Raw genomic sequence first — 22,680 nt, 5'->3', positions numbered from 1 at the left:
GTATATGTGGCAAAAAGCTGAGCATCCCAGCTGCAAATGGACACTTGTAAGCTCCCAGCCTAGTAAGATGGTGCTGGGAAAAGGATGTAGGAGCCAAAGGTGAGGATCATTTCATGCTGAATCCAAAGTTCCGTGAGCTCCCTCCTCCAGTCACCCCTGGAAATGTTGCAATGGCAGAACAGGGTCACTGGGACAACCCATCCTCTCCAGGAGAGTAGCCTCTGCAGCTTAAGCCTAGTTATAGGGCCCAGGAGAAACCAGATTAAGATCTTTGGGAGAAAGGCAACCACATGGTGACTTCCATACATGAATCAAAATGAAAACCATACTCATCTACAAAGTAAGTACAAGGAAGTCTAATAAAGTTCTGTTTTCCTTTTATGCTCTTTTAAATAATAATATTCTTTTAAAACGATCTTTTGAAGTTTTCTTCCTGCTTTACTAGCCTCCTTAAGCACATGCTTGGCTTGTGTGTTGGGGGTCTTCGCATTCACTCTCAGAAAGCTCTGTCTAATGTAACTATGTAAGAATGTTCTTTTCAGCCCTACTGCTAAAGCAAAAAAAAAAAAAAAAAAAAAAAAAAAAAAAAAAAAAAGAAAGAGAGAGAGAAAGAAAGAAAGAGAGAAATTCTTCTCAGTCTTTCAGTGTGCCTGCCTGGAAGGCTTTTTTTAGTTTGGCTTTTTTGTCTGGACAAGTGCATTTGGTCCTTACAGGGTCCAGAACAAACTGATCCTCCTTATATGGGCTTAACTAAAACTTTCCCAGCTCAACACAGACAATGGGCTCCTAATAAAACACTAATTAACTTCATCAGGTTTGTTTCTAACAATCTGTACTTTGTGCCAAATCCTAGCTTGCCTAAAGTGTTTATGTTTTAAAAGATGAGTCAAAAGTGTTGGTACAAAGCCTAAGCCTAAATCAAACTCTCAAAACAGTCTTGAGATCTTTGGCAGAGTGCTTAAATGGCTGGGACTTATACGGGCAGAAGCTCCTTAGAACAGGCAACAGGAAGATGGTCTGGAGGTTGCTAAAATATGGTCAAATGAGTGACAACCTAGGGTCAGATAACCTGGGCTCGGGTTTGCAACCTACAAAACTTGTAGTCTTGGACAGGTGATTTAAGCTCTCTACATCACAATTTCCTAATCTGTAAAAGGAAAAATAGTGATGCCTCATCGACAAGATAAATGTAAGTATTAAATAGTCTGGAGTATAAGAAAGTGCTTTGCAACCCATATAGCATCATACAAATGTAAGTCTTGCTATATGGCCATATGGGGTTTTTTTTTTCACAGTCTAATGCACAGAGAGATAACTTTAAATGACTGTGCTGAGGGTTAAGTGCAGTGACAGAGGAGGAGCACCTAGCTCAGGTTCTCAGGAGGAAATCCGTCAGAACTGAGTTATGAAGCATGAACAGATTCAGCAAAGTTTGGGAAAGAGTGAGAGGTGCAAAAATGAGACAGAATAGTGAAACAACATGACATAAGGGAAGCTAGCAATTGAGAACTACTAGAGAATCAAGGACAGGATAATGATGAGGTTGGAGGAATTGATAAGCAGCAGGTCTTGGGGGGTTAAACATTTGGACCTTTTTCCATGGAAAAGTTGGGTTGGTGTAATTGCATTTAGAACTGATTTTGTCTGAAAACTGAAAGGAGAAAGATACTAAATACACATTCCACTTTCCCTCTCATTTCCTTCACAAGAGCAGGAGAGAGGACCTCTCATCTCAGGAACTGGAAGGGATAAAGCAAAGAAGAGTGCAGATGTGGGTGGGTTTGCCAAAGAAGGGTCCTAGAGGATGCTGTATGCTCCGGTAGTTTACACCTGCTGATCTCACTTAGTGTTGTTGTCCATGGCTCAGTAATTTTCTAGAGGAACAGAGATCTTGGTTTATTTTTCCTGTTGAATCCTATCTCAGCAGCCATAGGACTCTGGGCTCAGACAAAGAGAATAAACTCAAGGGCACACCACCCTAGCAAGTCCTCATGTTTACTTAGACTATAACATGTAATGTAAGGAAGATGAGTTTATGGTAATGTAAGGAAGATGAGTTTATGCTCTGCCAGGAATTGCCTTGTCTAGAGTTCCCTTCTATGTTTCCCAAAACTACAAATTAATAAGTCTTATGTTACATGTAGTCAAGTACTAGTAGAATGATTCCAGAGCTGGCATAGAAAGGATGCTGAGAAAAGGAGTGGACATCATTGTTTCTCTTGTGTTAAATACAAGACAAGTGAAACTTAACCAACTTTCTTTTCTGAAAGGGTTCTAGGTTAAAAGACAATGCAATAGATAAAGTATCTTTGAATTCCAGCAAAGGAGAATCAAGCAATAGTGTCATGGACAAGTTGGAAAAAGATGGGCTGAATGATTATGGTGGTAATTAAGTATATTCACAGAAACCTGGATAAATGGCCACACTCAAAGAAAAAGCGGTTGCTATCTCTGAGTAGTCTCTATCCCTGTGGCAAAACATAGTAGTCCTATGTTTTGCCACAGGGCTCTGACATAGTCACAGATTGACAGATCTGTTTTTCTTAACTATCAGATAAAGATATAGAAATAAGAGTGATCCAAGCCAAAGATATTACAAAGTTAGAAAGTAAAAAGTTAAATGTATGTTTTGGGTGATAGAATAAAGACTCTAAATTGGCTGAAATGATGGGTATAACCAACATGAAGAAATACAACAAGAATAAATAAAACACCTACACTTACCTTAATAAACAAGTTATAAGATAGTAGACATGTGTTTTCCTAGAAAATCTTGTGTGTGGGGGGGGAAAGTCGTGAAGATTAAACTGATTTAACTGGCTAGGAGATAATTAAGAGTCAATAATATTTAGTGGTTACAAAAACAAACTTGATATAATTTCAGGTTTCATTGATGGAGATATGGGAATACCCTTTAAACTTTGAGGTTAGAAACGATTTAAGATATAAGACTTTATGGATAAAAGAAAAGATTGAGAAAATTTGATAATATTAAAATTAAGAAGTTCTGCTTCAAAATAACCATTAGAAGAGTTAAAAGGCAAACCATTAGTCAGAAGTGTTTGCAACACACATAACAAACAAAAAACCCATAAATAAAATATATAAGAAGATTGGGAGGGAGACAAACTGTAAGTGACTCTTAATCTCACAAAACAAACTGAGGGTTGCTGGGGGGAGGGGGAGTTGGGAGAAGGGGGGTGGGGTTATGGACATTGGGAAGGGTATGTGCTACGGTGAGTGCTGTGAAGTGTGTAAACCTGGCAATTCACAGACCTGTACCCTGGGGGATAAAAATATATGTTTATAAAATAAAAAATTTTTTAAAAAAGAAAAAAAAATATAAGAAACTCCTACAAGTCAATTTAAAACTCAGACCACCCACTAGAAGAAAAAAAATGTGCAAAAACTTAAATCAACATTTCACAAAGAAGGACTCCAAATAGCCAATAAACACCTGAGAAGGTAAATGAGCTCATTAAAAGTCAGGTAAATGCAAATTAAAGCCATGATTCTTCTGTGTTTATATAATGGAGTACTACACAACAATGAAAATATATAAACTCCAGGATTATATAACATGGATGAATCTTAAAAGTACAATATTGAAAGAAGCCAAATATTTACAAAACACAAAATATATGGATTCCCATTATGTAATGTCTCAAACTATGTTGTTTGGGGATGCAGGTTTAAATGGCCAATTCATAAGAAAAAGTGAAGAAGTATTTACCATGAAAAATCAAAATAAAAGCTCTAGGGACATATGGCAATTATCTTCAAGAAAGGACGGCCGGGGACCTTGGCATGCTTTTTGGGACCTCACTGGTTTTTAACATAAGGGCTTACTTAATAATAATTTATTAAATGTAATATTTAGGTTTTGTTCACTTTTCTAAATATGTCATATATCACAATTTTATAAAAGTTTGAAAAAATAAAACAGGAAATGGCCAAGCTATAGAATCTCTGGCCACCAACACATCTAGACATAAATCAGAGCAGAATGCAAAAGTAAATTTCTAACTTTTTAATAAGTGATGCTTATTAAAGTGTGCTCAGAATGCAAGATGCCTACAGTGAAACATTTATACATTCTAAAAGGCTGAAAAGGGAAACTGGGATGAAAAGTATCCACTGTCTGTCTTCCATTTTTAAGGTAGAAAATGGGGGGAGAAATGATTCCAGGTCAAAAAAAAGGCTATCAATAATGTTCTTCTCTGGGCCCTCTAATAGAAACATCATAATGGCATAACTTACCCAGCGGGCACTATTTACTGTTCTGAATCGAAGAGTATATTTTAAAGTAGATGAAAGAGGAGCCAACACAGGCCTTATCCATTTTATTTGAAGCATTCGTTTGATGCCCAAAACTGATTGCACACTGAAAATCTCAGGTGGTTCAATTTTCACTGAAAATAAAAATCATCATAAATTTTCTCATATATGCAAGAAGATCAGAAAATGCTAGTAACATCCATCTAAAACTGAAAAAAAGAAAACTAGAAAGGAAATGATAATGCATATTTCGTAACTGGCTATATGCAGATGGCGTTGGGAAGGCAGGGCAAAAGGAATGGTGCCACGCCTGTTTATCCCACCCCTGCCCCACCACCAAAAAAAGAATGGCCAGTGAGGAGAAGATACATTTCTGTGACTTTTCTGCAAATGCACCTTTTACTGATTCGTTCAGATCTTATGCCAAGAAGAAAGGAGGTCAAAAGAAGAGATCACACAACTAGAAAATGGGCTGTTTCCCTTATCTCCACTTCCTTCAACCTCTCTTTGCTCAACCCCCAAAAGTGTCCAGTAGAAAGCATCTCTCACTTCCCTTGAATGTTACAAACATTATCACTCAAAATCTTTCTCTTTCAAAATACATAATATTTTTCTGGTTTTAAAAGTAGCATGGCAAAAAATTGCCAAATTTTTTTTTTAATATGGAAAAATAAAAGAAAAAGTTTAAATTAGGGGTGCCTGGGTGGCTTAGTCGTTAAACATCTGCCTTCAGCTCAGGTCATGATCCCAGGTTCCTGTGAACAAGCCCTGCATTGGACTCCCTGCTTAACAGGAAGCCTGCTTCTCCCTCTCCCATACCCTCTGCTTGTGTTCCCTCTATTGCTGTGTTTCTTTCTATCAAATAAATAAACAAACCCTTAAAAAAAAAAAAGAAAAATTTAAATCCTCCATAATGCCATAAACCAGAGCCACTGTAACGTTCTGGTGTATTTCCAGGCTTTTTTCTATATAAGTATTTGTGTATTTTTTAACCAAAATTAATATTATGTTAAATAAAACCGTTGTCTTCTTAAATAAGACTATTCAATCAGCATATATCCTCTTGCATTAGAAATTCTAAAAACAATGATTTTAACAAGATTGGAGGATATAAAATTAATATACGGAAATCTGTTGCACTTCTATACATTAGTAATGAAGTAGGAGAAAGACAAATTAAGAAAACAATCCCCCTTGCAATTGCATCAAAAAGAATAAAATGCCTAGGAATACATATAAACAACGAAATGAAAGACCTGTATTCTGAAAACTATAAGACACTGATAAAAGAAATTGAAGACAAGACTAACAACTGAAAAGATATATCATGCTCATGGATTGGACGAATTATAATATTCTAAATGCCCATACTACCCAAAACAAAATACAGATCCAATGCAATCCTTATCAAAATAACAACAACACTTTTCACAGAACTAGAAAAAAATACTAAAATATGTATGGAACCACAAAAGACCCCAAATAACCAAATCAATCTTGAAAAAACAAGAATAAAGCTAAAGGTATCATAATCCAAGACTTCACACTATAGTAATCAAAACAATATAGCACAGGCATAAAAACAGATACATAGATCAGTGGAACAGAATAGAGAATCCAGAAAGAAACACAAACTTATATCATCGATTAATATATAACAAAAAAGGCAAGAATATACAATGGGGAAAAGACAGTCTCTTCAATAAATGGCTGGGAAAACTAGATAGCTACATGCAAAAGAATGAAACTGGACCATTTTCTCACACCGTGTATAAAAATAAAATCAACATGGGTTAAAGACTTAAATGTGAGACCTGAAACCATAAAACTCCTAAAGAAAACAAAGCAATCTCTTGGACATTGGCCTTAGCAACATTTTTCTAGATACGTCTCTTCAGGCAAGGGAAATAAAAGCAAAAACAAACAAACTATTGGACTTCATCAAAATAAAAAGCTTTTGCACAGTGAAGAAAATCATCAACAAAATGAAAAGGCAATTTACTGAATGGGTAAATACATTTATTTGCAAATGATATATCCAATTACGGACTAATATGCAAAACATATAAAGAACTCATACAACTCAAAACCAAAAAAACACACACAATTTGAATTTTTAAATGGGCAGAAGACCTGAATAGACATTTTCCAAAGATAAAAAGAAGACCAAAAGATACATGCAAACATGCACAACATCACTCATAATTGGAGAAATGCAAATCAAAACCACAAAGAGATATCACCTCATACCAGTGAGAATGACTAGTATCAAAAAGACAGGAAATATCAAGCCTTAGTGAGGACGTGGAGAGAAAGGAACCCTCATACATATCCATAACCCTTGGTATACCTACTATCTCGAGCTTTGAGTTTACTTTTATGTTTACATCTTTTCTGAGAAAAAGAGGGGAGGGGTTATCTTTTAATAATAGAGCATATAGGAATAAAAAATGATACTTACTTATGGTATCTAAGTTCCAATGTGTTATATCAGAATTAATTATACCATCTGCATTTTGAGCTTCCACTTGAATGGTGTAATTATCTGGGTTTGTTATTGTTGGAGGAAAAAAGGAGCAAGAAGCATGATTTCCCCTTGTAGAATTATCAGTTGGGCAAATATCACTTTTGTATCCATAAGAGCTTTGAAGGAAAAACCAATTCAACATGAGTTTAGTACAGTAGTTTGGAAACAAAGCCATACTTAATATATTAAGCATGTGTTTATTAGTTTCACTCTGGGTTTCTCTTGAGGACTATATCATCTCAAATATGATGCTCCTTTCTCCAAATTCCTTCCTCATCTCTTCCAAGGAGAGATCAAAGTTACCCGTTTCTTGCCTGAGATGTTATGAGCCATAGAGACTTCCTTGGAACTCTGTAAGTCCAGCAAAATCTATGCTTGTAATACATTTCCTATTGGTAAGGATTACTGACTAGGATCCTGAAAACACCCGATTCTAGCCTTGAGAAATTATCCTTAAAAGAAAAATAAAATCAAAGAGGATTTGTTAAATAAACTATGATAGATACATAAATAGAATTAAAATAGTTTTTAATAAATCAAGTTACTGATATGGAAAGATGCCCATACTCCTATTGGTGGTGAAAGGAAAAAAAAAAAAGGATGTGTATTATGTACATAATAATCACATTTATATAAACTTATATATTTATATAACCATTCTCAGAGGTGTCTGAAAAGTATTCATCAAAATGTTAAAATTTTACCTCTGGTGGTGGAATTCAAGTGATTTTTTTTACACTCTATATTTTTCAGATAGAATTTTTATCACCGCCATACATTATTTTCAGAAAACTCATTAAATTTTTTTTCCCTGGGCATAAAGATAACTTAAATCCTACCAAGCTATAACTTAATGAAGATAAGTACAAAGATTGGTAGGAATCCAATGGGTGGGTACAGCCCTAGTCCCCATGGCTGGGGGATGATGATATAAGAGATGAAATAGGCAGGGAACATCCTACTTTGCAAGATGCCAATGTTCGATGGGGCTGGGCGCAATGGAGCAAAGCTTAAATGTACAGAAGCATGGAATCTTGAAAGTAGAAAAGACTTTAAAGGCTTTCTGCTATTGTTGAGCAGTGCAAAAACAGCCTCCAGAGTACTGTTGGGTCATGGTTCCAAGCACAAGCTCTGGAAGCCAACCAGGTTTTAATTCTGTGCCTTGGGTAAGTTTCCTAACCTCTCTGTGCCTGAGTTTTCTCATCTCTAAAATGAAAGTAGTATTGTACCTATGACATAGCACTGTTATGAGGATGAAATGGGCTCATATGCATAAAGTTCTTTTAAAATATCAGCCACTGGGTCTAACAATGAAATGTTACTATCATTGTTATGAGTACTATCACTGTAGCTGAATATATTTGCCTTTATTAATGCTGTAACCTCTAAGAAATAACCTTTCTTCCCTTTTTGCATCTCAAGGGCTCTTTCATACCTCAGTTCAAAAGTCACTCCCTCCCTGAAGGCATCCCAAGTCTCCTTATTCTTTCTCAAGGAAAAATCCATTCCTATCATTTCTGAGCATCAGTACATTTTGTTCATACCAAAGACCCACCACCATCTATTCTCAGGGTTGACCATCCACAAGAAATGCTCCCTTTCTACCTGGAAGAGATATTCTTAGTGATAAAATTACAAAACTACAAACCAGTCTGGGAGTCCTGGAGAGCCCAGCAGGCCTGGGGCCAACTACGGGGTGTATACAGACCTGAGAACACCCTGGTGTGAGGCACCATCTGACTTCAGCTCAGGTCAAGATCTCAGGCTCCTGGGACAGAGCCCCATGTTGAACTCCCCGCTCAACAGGGAGTGTGCTTGCCCCTTTCCTTCCCACCCCTGCCTCTACCTTGCCCTTCCCCTGCCCATGTTCTCCCTGTCTCTTTCTTAAATGAATAAATAAAATCTGAAGAAGAAAGAAAAAAAAAGTACACTCAGGTATTTTCCACTTCTACAGGACCAATGGGTGAGAATAATGATAATCCATAGGGAGTGATGGAAGGAGGGGGGATGACTCCTTAAGAGAAAAATAGGAGTACACTTATTGAGGTTTTCAGATTTACATTCTACTGGTACTTTCTATTCAACACTGGGCCTCGAACAAGTAAGTCTGAGAGAAGGTAAGACACTTGGACCATGGATTAGTCGGCCTTTATCACTCTGATCTTCAGAACCAGGGCTTAGCAAACTAGGCCTGCTGACCAAATACAGCCCATCTTTTCTAAGAACACGTTTTACATTTTTAAATGGTTGGGGAAAATACTTTGTAGTGCGTGAAAATTATATGAAATTCAAATTTCAGTGTTCACAGATAAAGTTTTATTGAACAGTCTGGTCCCTTGGTTTACATACTGTGTCTGTGGCAGCTTTCCTGCAACAATAGTAGTTTTCAGTAGTTTCAAAGAAATCCAGTCTCCTCTAGGCCTAAAATATTTACTTGTCTGTCCCTTCATAGGAAAAGTTTCCTGCTCTCTATTTTAAATCATCTCCAAGATAGAACACAGATACATGAGTACCGCAAAGAATAGTGTTTGCTTTTTTCCTTTTCTTCTACTGTAAAGCATGAAGTAGACTTCCCTGATAACACTAGTTACCAATTTTCAAGGAGTGGGGGAAAAAAGAACATATATGAGATCTTTTATTTAAAAACAAAACAAAAAGTTGGAATTACAGGCTCTCTTTCTGAAATGGAAAAAGTTTAAAGATCATCTTTCAATATTTCCTAACATGGGTTTCCTTATTCTTAGGGAACATGAAGAAAATAAAGTGTTTCATGAGCTATGTTCAAAATTTCAAAAAATTCCCTGCCCATAGTCACTAAAACATCTAGCTTTTGGCTAAGATTATAATAAAATTTTTCAAATTTTTATTCTAATAGGGTTAGAATAAAAAGGGATGCTTGAGATAGTGAAAATTTTGGGAATCACTGTCCTGGTGTAGTATTGTTTGACAGGGGTCACACAACAAATTAGTGGCAGACTGAGAGAAATGTGTCTCCCAGTTATGGGTTTATAACCCCACTTACTATAACTGAGTTCATGAAGAATGAACAGTTTTATGGCACATTCTGGAAAGAGGACAAATATAGCTGAATACAGTAAATAGATTTTTTTCACTGTGCTTATAACTGGTGACTACTCTCAGCCAAGTCAGTGCCTCTCAGAGGAGGTAATCATGAAGCTACATCTTCCCCCTCCCACCGCCATACTGTGACCATACTGTCACATGACTATAGCAGCCAAGATGTCATCCTAGACACTGGACACAAATAGGGGTCAACCAGAAGCTGTAATGAAGAAAACCTTTCATTTCATAAGTGACTCAAATCACGAGTGACCCAGGAGCCTCTACCTCCTTCCCTTACTCCCACTGATAGCACACAAGCTCCCATACTTACTAAGTTCTCTTTACTTTGTACCATGTATAACTGACTTCTTTCTCTGGACTCCAGGTGCAAGTAAAATTTTCCTCATAGTAAAAGACACACGAAATGTTTTCAGGCTTAGCAGGCAGAACTAGATAAACAAACAAACAAATACATACATACATACATAAATATATAAGTACACACACACACACACACCCAACACAATCATTTCATGAAAATAGGCAGGTCAAAAGCTGGTCTTTTTTGGTTAGTTGATACATACAATAGATTCTCCCATTCATGGCCAAGGAAAGAATCTAACTCCCTTTCTTCAATTATTCCCCTTGAAGAACTACATTTCTACCTTTAAAAAAACACTTTTTACATTCTTAATCAAAAGCGACATTTGAGAAGCAAAAATCTTTAAAATGCCAGGCAAATATAAAGTGTTAGTAAAATACTAAGTAAAGCATCAAATGATGGAACCAGTCTGGGTAACTGGGCAGTGGATGGTATGTGGAAAAGAGAAAAACACAAAATGTTCAACTATGCCACACTTCAACCTTATGAGCAGATGCTTAACTGACTGAGCCACCCAGGTGCCCCTACAGCTGCCCCCATCCTTGAAGCACCCATTAGTCATCAGTGCAGTCAGATTTTCTATCTTGTGCTGCCGGGAAGATGGCAGAGTAGGAAGACCCTAACCTCACCTCGTTCCACAGATACTACTAGGTAACATTCATATCAGTTTGAATATTCCAGAAAAAGAACCGAAGACTAAAAGAACAAACCCCGCAAACAAAGGTAGAGAAAAGGCAGAGATGTGATTTGAGACCTAAGGGGATCATGGCCATCCACAAACAGGAGGGAGCTGAGAGTATAGTGAAGGCAAGAAACAGACAATCACACTGGGCACTCAAAATGGGGAAAACAAACCCCCATAACATTTGACTTTGAAAACAAGAGGGGGGCGCCTGGGTGGCTCAGTGGGTTAAGCCGCTGCCTTCGACTCAGGTCATGATCTCAGGGTCCTGGGATCGAGTCCCGCATCGGGCTCTTTGCTCAGCAGGGAGCCTGCTTCCCTCTCTCTCTCTCTGCCTGCCTCTCCATCTACTTGTGATTTCTCTCTGTCAAATAAATAAATAAAATCTTTTTTTTTTTTTTTTAATTTTTTATTTTTTATAAACATATATTTTTTATATACATATATTTTTATCCCCAGGTCTGTGAATCACCAGGTTTACACACTTCACAGCACTCACCAAATCACATACCCTCCCCAATGTCCATAATCCCACCCCCTTCTCCCCAACCCCCTCCCCCCGGCAACCCTCAGTTTGTTTTGTGAGATTAAGAGTCACTTATGGTTTGTCTCCCTCCCAATCCCATCTTGTTTCATTTATTCTTCTACCCACTTAAGCCTCCATGTTGCATCACCACTTCCTCATATCAGGGAGATCATATGATAGTTGTCTTTCTCTGCTTGACTTATTTCGCTAAGCATGATACGCTCTAGTTCCATCCATGTTGTTGCAAATGGCAAGATTTCATTTCTTTTGATGGCTGCATAGTATTCCATTGTGTATATATACCACATCTTCTTGATCCATTCATCTGTTGATGGACATCTAGGTTCTTTCCATAGTTTGGCTATTGTGGACATTGCTGCTATAAACATTCGGGTGCATGTGTCCCTTTGGATCACTACATTTGTATCTTTAGGGTAAATACCCAATAGTGCAATTGCTGGGTCATAGGGCAGTTCTATTTTCAACATTTTGAGGAACCTCCATGCTGTTTTCCAGAGTGGCTGCACCAGCTTGCATTCCCACCAACAGTGTAGGAGGGTTCCCCTTTCTCCGCATCCTCGCCAGCATCTGTCATTTCCTGACTTGTTGATTTTAGCCATTCTGACTGGTGTGAGGTGATATCTCATTGTGGTTTTGATTTGTATTTCCCTGATGCCAAGTGATATGGAGCACTTTTTCATGTGTCTGTTGGCCATCTGGATGTCTTCTTTGCAGAAATGTCTGTTCATGTCTTCTGCCCATTTCTTGATTGGATTATTTGTTCTTTGGGTGTTGAGTTTGCTAAGTTCTTTATAGATTCTGGACACTAGTCCTTTATCTGATATGTCGTTTGCAAATATCTTCTCCCATTCTGTCAGTTGTCTTTTGATTTTGTTAACTGTTTCCTTTGCTGTGCAAAAGCTTTTGATCTTGATGAAATCCCAGTAGTTCATTTTTTCCCTTGCTTCCCTTGCCTTTTGCGTTGTTCCTAGGAAGATGTTGCTGCGGCAGAGGTCGAAGAGGTTGCTGCCCGTGTTCTCCTCAAGGATTTTGATGGATTCCTTTCGTACATTGAGGTCCTTCATCCATTTTGAGTCTATTTTTGTGTGTGGTGTAAGGAAATGGTCCAATTTCATTTTTCTGCATGTGGCTGTCCAATTTTCCCAGCACCATTTATTGAAAAGGCTGTCTTTTTTCCATTGGACATTCTTTCCTGCTTTGTCGAAGATTAGTTGACCATAGAGTTGAGGGTCTATTTCTGGGCTCTCTATTCTGTTCCATTGATCTATGTGTCTGTTTTTGTGCCAGTACCATGCTGTCTTGATGATGACAGCTTTGTAATAGAGCTTGAAGTCCGGAATTGTGATGCCACCAACGTTGGCTTTCTTTTTCAATATCCCTTTGGCTATTCGAGGTCTTTTCTGGTTCCATATAAATTTTAGAATTATTTGTTCCATTTCTTTGAAAAAGATGGATGGTACTTTGATAGGAATTGCATTAAATGTGTAGATTGCTTTAGGTAGCATAGACATTTTCACAATATTTATTCTTCCAATCCAGGAGCATGGAACATTTTTCCATTTCTTTGTGTCTTCCTCAATTTCTTTCATGAGTACTTTATAGTTTTCTGAGTTTAGATTCTTTGCCTCTTTGGCTAGGTTTATTCCTAGTTATCTTATGGTTTTGGGTGCAATTGTAAGTGGGATTGACTCCTTAATTTCCCTTTCTTCTGTCTTGCTGTTGGTGTAGAGAAATGCAACTGATTTCTGTGCATTGATTTTATATCCTGACACTTTACTGAATTCCTGTATAAGTTCTAGCAGTTTGGGAGTGGAGTCTTTTGGGTTTTCCACATATAGTATCATATCATCTGCGAAGAGTGATAATTTGACTTCTTCTTTGCCGATTTGGATGCCTTTAATTTCCTTTTGTTGTCTGATTGCTGAGGCTAGGACCTCTAGTACTATGTTGAATAGCAGTGGTGATAATGGACATCCCTGCCGTGTAAAAAAAAAAAAAAAAATTTAAAAAAAAAAAAAAAAAAAAAAAAAGAAAACAAGAGGGGCCTGATGTTGTGAGTTACAAACAGTAGGACTCGATGCCTGGAATTCTTAAAATAAGGTGTTTGGCTCTAGAAGAGCTCTGCGGGCCTTAGGAAGTGGAGTCCTCACCCTTAAAGAGACAGCATAACAAGAAGCCTGAGCAGATACAGTGGAGAACCAGCAGTTTGAAAACCACTGGGTGGCAGGGGCTCCTGTGTGGATCATTTGGTTGGGTATCTGCCTCTTAATATCAGCTTAGGTCATGATCCCAGAGTTGTAGGATCAAGCCCTGTGTCTGGCTCTGCACTCAGCACAGAGTCTGCTTCAGATTCCCTCTCTCCTTTTCCTCAGCCCCTCCCCTGACTTGCATACTCTATAAAAAAACAAACAATAAATAAACAAATAAAATCTTATTAAAAAAAGAAAGACAGAAAATCACTGGTGGCAAATGAGAGGGAGAGTGATTTACTTATTACTGGGAGTGTCTTGGAGAGCTAGGGATCTCAGAAAGACTCCTCCAGCATCAAAGGAGTTGGTATGCACCATTTCCCACCCCTGCCGCCCAGCATAAACACATAGCAATCTGTGGGAACCAGCACTTTCCCCACATTTCCTATTTAACTTGCTTGCCCTGAGCCCCTACCCCATGCTTCAATGTATCTGCCTTGTCCAGCCACACTTGCCTCAGCCCCAGCAATGCAGAGCCCTCCCACAGAAGATCAATACAAACCTTACCAGCATTGCCTCTCCTGACCTGTGTCTTTTGCAAAGCCTAGGTCTTGGTGGTGGTAGGCTCTGCAAAAGCCTGAGGCTTTGTTAAAAGGGCAAGACCATCCTACATGCCCTTTACAGATCCAATAAGGCTGGCCAGTACCAACAGCAGCTCCAGGTCTCAATTAGCAAGCAGACCAGAGTGTACCTTGTTTAAATACAAGCCACAACTACGGGGAACCAACTACTACACACAACAGGCAAAGAGAGTCACTATAGACAACTGAACTGAAGCAAAAAGAGACAAGAACATAAGACACATGCAACCTCCAGAGGAAAAACTCCCTGAAGGGCTAGGTCCTGGGGAACAGGGGACATTGCAATGCAGGGTACTTCAGGATCTCGTCTTCCTAAAGTCATTACCTTCAACAGCAGGAGACATAGCTGACTTATCTTGCATATGAAACAGACACAGTTACCAAAAAATGAGATAATAGAGAAATATATCCAAGTGAAAGAATAGGACCAAACCAGAGCAAGAGACCTAAGCAAAACAGACATAAGTAATATGCCTGATAGAGAACTTAAAGAATGATCATAAAGATACTCACTGTACTGGAGAAAAGGATAGAGGACATAAGTAAGACACTTAACAAAGAGATAAAAACGAATCAGAGATAAAGACCACAACAGATAAAATTAAAAATACACTTGACAGAATAAGTAGCAGGCTAGATGAAACAGAGAAATAATGACCTAGAAGACAGGGTAATAGTAACCAAACTGAGCAAATGAGGGGGGGAAATATGAAAATTGAGAACAGTCTGAGGGAACTCAGTGACTCAATCAAGTATGAAAACACTCACATTATAGGAAGTCCAGAGGAAGAAAAGAGAGGGGGTAAAACATTTATCTGAAGAAATAAGAGCTGAAAACTTCCAAGAGACACAGAGTGCCCTTTGCAGATCCAAGAGGCACAGAGACCTACATGGAGCATTCACATATTAGGCCACAAGACAAGTCTCAAGAAATTCAAAAAGATTAAAATCATAGATAGCATTCATTTTTTTCTGACCACAACACTATGAAACCAGAAGTCAACCACAGGAAAAAATCTGGAAAGACCACAAATTCACAGAGGTTAAACAACATGCTACTAAACAATGAATGAATCAAAAAAGAAATCAAAAGTAGAAATAAAAGATTCCCTGGTGGGGCGCCTGGGTGGCTCAGTGGGTTAAGCCACTGCTTTCAACTTGGGTCATGATCTCAGGGTCCTGGGATTAAGTCCCGCATCGGGCTCTCTGCTCAGCAGGGAGACTACTTTCCCTCTCTCTCTCTCTGCTTACCTCTCTGCCTACTTGTAATTTCTCTGTCAAATAAATAAATGAAATCTTAAAAAAAAAAAAGGGGGGGGGCGCCTGGGTGGCTCAGTGGGTTAAGCCGCTGCCTTCAGCTCAGGTCATGATCTCGGGGTCCCGGGATCGAGTCCCGCATCGGGCTCTCTGCTCAGCAGGGAGCCTGCTTCCTCCTCTCTCTCTCTCTGCCTCTCTGCCTACTTGTGATCTCTGTCTGTCAAATAAATAAATAAAATTAAAAAAAAAAAAAAGATTCCCTAGAAACAAATGAAAATGAAAAGAGAATGGTTCAAATCTTTGAGACTTGGCAAAAGTGGTTCAAGAGGAAGTTTATAGTAATACAGGCTTACTTCAAGAAGCAAAAGGAAAAAAAGACTCAAATAAACAACCTAACCTTATACCAGGAGCTAGAAAAGAACAAACAAAACCACAAACCAGCAGGAGGAAAGAAATAATAAAGATTAGAACAGAAATAAATGATGTAGAAACTAAAAAACAATAGAACAGATCAATGACCAGGAGCTGGTTCTTTGAAAAGATCAAAAAAACTGATAAACCTCTAGCCAGACTCATTAAAAAGAGAGAGATAGGGCCCAACTAAATAAAATCACAAATATAAAAGGGGAAATAACAACCAGAAAGACAAACAAATGTGAGAGAATGCTGTGAAAAATTACATGACCCAAAATGGACAACCTAGAAGAAATGGATAAATTCCTAGAAATATAAAGCTACCAAAACTGAAAAAAGAAGAAATAGAAAATCTGAACAGATCCATTAGTAGAAAGGAAATCGAGTTAGTACTCAATAAATTCCCAACAAACAAAAGTCCAGGACCAGACAGCTTCACAGGCAAATTCTACCAAACATATAAAGAAGATTTAATATATATTCTTTGCAAACTATTCCAAAAAATAAAAGAGGAAGGAAAATTTCTAAATTCATTCCATGAAGCCAGCGTTATCCTGATACCAAAACCAGATGAAGACTCTACCAAAAAAGAATGCTACAAGCCAATATCTCTGAGGAATATAGATCCAAAAATCCTTAGCAAAACACTAGGAAGCTGGTGTTTTAATGATACATTAAAAGAAATTGTTCACTGTGGTCAAGTGGGATTTATTCCAGGGTTGCAAGGGTAGTTTAATATTCTCAAATAAATCAGTGTGATATATCACACCTATAAAACAAATGATAAAAAAAATATGATCATTTCAATAGATGCAGAAAAACCATTTAAAAAAGTATAAAAGTATAACCCATTCATTAAAAAAAAAAAAAAAAAAAACCTTCAACAAAATAGGGATAGAGGGAACATACCTCAATATAACAAATGCCTTATATGAAAAACCCACAGCTGGGGTGCCTGGGTGGCTCAGTTGGTTAAATGTCTGCCTTCTGCTCAGGTCATGATCCCAGGGTCCTAGGATCCAGCCCCAGGTCAAGCTATCTGTTCAGCAGGGAGCCTCCTTTTCCCACTCTCTCTGCCCCTCTGCCTGCTTGTGCTTGCTTTCTGTCTCTCTCAAATAAATTTTAAAAATCTTTAAAAAAAAAGAAAGAAAGAAAAACCCACAGCCAACATCAGAGTAATGGGAAAAAACTGAAACCATTTCCCCCAAGATCAGAAACAAGACAAGGATGTCCACTCTCACCACTTTTATTCAACATAGTACTGGAAGTCCTAGCCACAGCAAGCAGACAACAAAAAGAAATAAAAGGCATCCAAATTGGTAAGGAAGAAGCAGAACTTTCACTATTTGCAGATGACATGATATTATATATAGAAAATGCTTAAGACTACACCAAAAAACTACTGGAACTAATAAATGAATTCATTAAAGCCTCAGGATACAAAATCAACATACAGAAATCTGTTGATTTAATATATTTAATAAAGCTACTAATAGTGAAGTAGCAGAAAGAGAAATTAAGAAAGCAATTCCATTTACAATTGCACCAAAAATAATAAAATACCTAGGAATAAATTTAGCCAAAGAGATGAAAGACCTATACTCTAAAAACTATAAGACACTGATGGAAGAAATTGAAGATGACACAAGAAAATGGAAAGACGTTCTATGCTTATAGACTGGAAGAAAAAAATACTACCCAAAGCAATATATACAATTAATGCAATCCCTATAAAAATACCAGCAGTATTTTTCACAGAACTAGAACAAACAATCCTAAAATTTGTATGGAACCACAAAGACCCCAAAGGGTCAAAGCAGTTTTGTTTGAAAAGGAAAAACAAAGCTGGAAGCATCACAATTTCATACTTCTAGTTATACTACAAAGTTGCAGTAATCAAAACAGTATAGTACTAGCACAAAAATCAGAATAGAAAAGAAAACCTAGAGATAAATCCACAATTATGTGGTCAATTATTCTTCAACAAAGCAGGAACAAATACTCAATGAAACAAAGATATTCTCTTCAACAAATGGTGTTGGGAAAGCTAGACAGAAGCAAAAGAGATAAACTGGATCACTTTCTTACACCATACACAAAAATAAATTCAAAATGGATGAAAGGCCTACATGTGAGACCTGAAACCATAAAAATCCTAGAAGAGAGCCAGGTAGTAATTTCTCCAACATCAGCCATAGCAACATTTTTCTAAATAAAGGTCCTGAAGCAAGGGAAATAAAAGCAAAAACAAACTATTGGGACTTCACCAAAATAAAATGCTTCTGCATAGCAAAGGAAACAAGCAACAAAACCAAAAGACAACCAAGGGGATGGGAGAAAATATTTGCAAATGACATCTCTGATAAAGGGTTATTACCCAAAATATAAAAAGAGCTGACATAACTCATACAAAAAACCCAAATAATCCAATTTAAAAATGAACAGAAGACAGATATGTCTCCAAAGAAGACATCCAGATGGCCAACCAACACATGAAGAGATGCTCAACTTCACTTATCATCACACCTGTCAGAAGGGTTAAAATCAAAACCACAAGAAAGTGTTAAGTTTTGGTAAGGAATTTGGAGAAAAAGGAATCCTTTTGCACTGTTGGTGGAAATGTAAACTGGGAATGCCACTATGGAAAACAGTATGGAGTTTCCCCAAAAAGTTAAAAATAGAACTACCCTACAATCCAGTAATCACACTATGAGGCATTTACCCCCCAAAATACAAAACACTAATTCAAAAGTATACATGCACCCCTATGTTTATTGCAGCATTATTTATAATAGTCAAGATATGAGAGCAGCCCAAATGTTCAATGATAGATGAATGGATAAGGAATATGTTATAACACACACACACACACACACACACACACACACAGGAATATTATTCAACCATAAGAAAGAATGAAATCTTGTCATTTGCAACAACATGGATGGAGCTAGAGAGTATAATGTTAAGCAAAGTAAGTCAGAGAAAGGCAAATACCATATGCTTTCACTCATATGTGGAATTTAAGAAACAAAACAAATGAGCAAAGGGAAAAAAGAGAGAGGCAAACCAAGAAACAAACTCTTAGAAAATAAACTAATGATTCTAGAGAGGAGGTAGACAGGGGATGGGTGAAATAGATGATGGGGTTTAAGGAGAAACTTATGATGAACACTGGGTTATGTACTGATGTGTTGAATCACTATACTGTTCCCCTGAAACTAATATAACACTGTATGTTCACTACATAGGAATTAGATTAAAATATTTTTTTAAAAATTCCAGATTAACAAATTCCACACTTCACACTGCCAGCAGGAATATGCAAAACCCGACAAGGTGGTGAACCAAAGGTCAGCCCATAATATCCCCAGAGGAACAACCTTCACACTTAGCAACTCTCTGCCTCCATGACTCAGAAATGATGGCAGTGGGCTCATGTGTGTGTTTTTATTTACACATTGGTTGCTCTTTAGTCCTTTGGACAAGTTTGTTTGTTTATTTTTAATATTCATTGAATATTACCTTGCCCCTTACTTCACTTCACGCATTTCACTTAGACCCATCACACCAACCCTTAGCAGGATTTCAAAGTTAAGCCTTTGTTGGAGAATGAGGAAACAAGAAGTTTTTTCTTGTATCCCCAGAATATTCTTTCGTCTTGTGTTATTCTCATTCTGGCCTCCTACAGTCATATTTTATTTCCTTTTCATTCTTACTTTGCCTTGAATTGGCTGGATTCAGAACCAGCCACAAAAACCAATGTAGAAACAGATCCTTATGGATCCAAACACACCCTGGTAAAAACTCAGTGACTTTACTTTCCCAGTCTTCCCTGAATACCTCCCTTCACTCCTTCAGAAGCTATAATTAACATATAGAAGAGCCATAAGTCAGAAAAGGAATCAAACATCTGGCTCCCAGAATCAGAACCATCTGGTTCCCCAGGTATCAGGAAAAGAGAAAATGGTTTTAAAAATGATTTTCCAGGGGCGCCTGGGGACTCAGTCATTAAGCATCTGCCTTGACTCAGGCCATGACCCCAGGGTCCTGGGATAGAGCCCCACATCAAATCCCGCATCAAACAAACAAACAAAAAACAAAACAAAACAAAAACTAGTTTATTTATTTTTTTAAGATTTTATTTATTTATTGACAGAGAGAAATCACAAGTAGATGGAGAGGCAGGCAGAGAGAGAGAGAGGGAAGCAGGCTCCCTGATGAGCAGAGAGCCCGATGCGGGACTCGATCCCAGGACCCTGAGATCATGACCTGAGCCAAAGGCAGCGGCTTAACCCACTGAGCCACCCAGGCGCCCCCAAAAACTAGTTTACTAATGCATGCAGTGCATATCATTCAGGAGAAACCTCAATGAAAAGTAATTAGAAGAGGTGGTTAGATCTTGGGTTCACATAGCATCTTAACAAAAATACAATAAATTTGTGCAGACCAAACAAGACAAAGGAAAAGGAATTTAACTTTCCGAGGGTAGGAAACTACAAGAAGGTAAACATGTATGGGAAACTAAGGCAGCAAGCTTCATTTTTGCATCTGTTAATTCTCCTCTGCCTCTACAACAAAATAATCCCCATGTCAAAGTAGCATATTTTGGAATGAAATATTTTAATCCCTTACTCTAGAACATATTTGTGATAAATAAAAGGTATATTCAGTAGTATTTCTAGTGCTCATCAATATCTCCCCTTCTTGGACATGCAGCAAGATCTTACTTTCTTGCCTCCTTGAAATCAGGCATGGCCATGTGAGAGGATCATTTAAGTTGTGGTGCATGATTCTCCTTTCTCTCCTTCTTCTGTTCCTGCACACCCTGCAAATCCATGCTGAGATGATAGCATCTTAGGGTGGCAGAGCCTTCATTACCCTGGGCTCCTGCTTACCTCTAATGGACATACAGAGTTTGCTGTTTTAAACAATGAGATATGGGGCTTGCTTATTCTTGCAGCATGAACAACTTTCCCTGACTAATGTAAAAAATAGTCTGCTCCGAATATCCAGGATTCTAAGACTTGGGAGAAGAATTCATTTTATCAGTAGTTTTCTCTCTTCATGTGTTCTCATGACCTTAACACTCTAGAGTACATGCCAGTACTCTTGGGTCTTTATAAAACTCCTAAGGACCACGGTATATCCCAGGGGGCTACAAGGCAGTCCATGCCAGAGGAGAGGTCTGGAAGATGTTATCTGTGAGTTACGACTACCTCTTGGTCACCCCCAATTACTACATGTTACAGTTTCAATTATATATGCTCAAATTCATATGTTGAAGCCCCAACCCCCACTGCCTCAGAAAGTGACTCTATTTGGAGATAAGGTTTTTAAGGTTTTAGTTACTATTGAGACCATAAGATTTTAGTTACCATTGAGACCATTAGTTACCACCTACCATTAAAGTAGGCCCTAATCCAATTCAACCGGTGTTCTTATAAGAGAAGGAGATTAAGACACACAGAAGGAATGACCATACAAAGAGGAAACAAGAAGAATGCTATTTATGCCCCAAGGAGAGAGGTGTCAGGAAATCAACTACTCCATGGGCACCTTGATCTTGGACTTCCAGCCTCCAGGACTATGAAAAAATAGTTTAAGCCGCTCAATATGTAAGAATGAGAGCCCCAGCAAACTGGTACATGACATGATGCCTTCTCTACATTCCCAGTACCCACTCCCCAATTTCCCTCTCTGGTCCTAATTCTTTTAAATATAAGATGCAATCAAAGTAATGGATAATAAATCTGCAAGGCCCATAGTCTTAAGTTGTCCCACAGTCTTAAGGTGGAACATTGTAAAATGTGTTATGTCATCATTTCCCTTTATATCCTTGGAAATTATTGAAAATACTGTGGTTATATATTTTTGTTTTTATGTGTGTGTTTTTCATGAAACGACTGTTCCTATCATAAAAACTATTGAGATAAGAACTTACTACCACTCTAACACAGTGGATCTTGGCCTTTTGGGGTGTCATATCTGAAACTATGATAGGCCATCTTGCCAAATTTGCACACACATATGTATACATCAACATGCACGCACCCATCCACAGAAATTCAGGGAGTTCACAAATCCCCTGTTGTTCATCCACATATGCCCAAGGTCCAGGAGTCCCTTTGCACTCCAACTCACAGTTCTTGTCCAAAGAATTTAGTAAGAATCATATAATCCATAAAAGGGCACCTATCAACTTACCTGCCAGGCTGGATTTGCAGAGTAGAAGGAGCAGCCACAGTGCCCACACCCCCATCATCCCCAAGTTAATGCAGGCAGGCTGAGGAGAGAACTGAAAACGTCATCAGTCAGGATTTCCTATCTCTTTTAAATAACTCCATTCTTAGTGACAAACAGATTCTGGGGGTTTTAAGGGAGAGTCTTTGGTTTTTTGGTTGTTTTTTTTTCTGACTTTCTTTTTAATTTATATTTTTTGTCTTTTATCACATGGATCCCTTCACAATTTCTTCATCAGCCCCAGTCAACATTTAATTTACCCAAAATTCATTCCACTATGTAACACGAAAAGTACACTAGCCACCAAGAAAAAAAGTACTGTGAGTTGTATAGATCAGAGACCATCATGTCTGCCTCAGGTCTTAGGCACCGCAGCCAGATGGAACGACTCCTAATTTCTCGAAAGTGCCGTGGTATTTCACATCCCCATGCTTTGCTCATGTGGTGCCCTCTGCCT

The 22,680-nt window shown here is 38.0% G+C and overlaps 1 protein-coding gene across 1 annotated transcript in view; it reads right to left on the bottom strand.

Annotated features, from left to right (window-relative positions):
* IL31RA (interleukin 31 receptor A) overlaps nucleotides 1-22,680 on the bottom strand; it is a 54,313-nt gene that overhangs the window by 31,232 nt on the left and 401 nt on the right. Inside the window, exons 2-5 of the mRNA XM_059173359.1 lie at nucleotides 22,188-22,278; nucleotides 10,200-10,317; nucleotides 6,740-6,921; nucleotides 4,261-4,412 (exon numbers count right to left, since the gene is read on the bottom strand). Coding sequence (XP_059029342.1) covers nucleotides 4,261-4,412; nucleotides 6,740-6,921; nucleotides 10,200-10,317; nucleotides 22,188-22,278 — 543 coding nt within the window. The remainder of the gene's footprint in view (nucleotides 1-4,260; nucleotides 4,413-6,739; nucleotides 6,922-10,199; nucleotides 10,318-22,187; nucleotides 22,279-22,680) is intronic.

Source organism: Mustela lutreola, chromosome 5 (assembly GCF_030435805.1).
Source record: "Mustela lutreola isolate mMusLut2 chromosome 5, mMusLut2.pri, whole genome shotgun sequence".
NCBI lineage: Eukaryota > Metazoa > Chordata > Mammalia > Carnivora > Mustelidae > Mustela > Mustela lutreola.
Note: the sequence above shows the minus strand (reverse complement) of the source record. Positions and strands in the feature narration are given on the sequence as shown.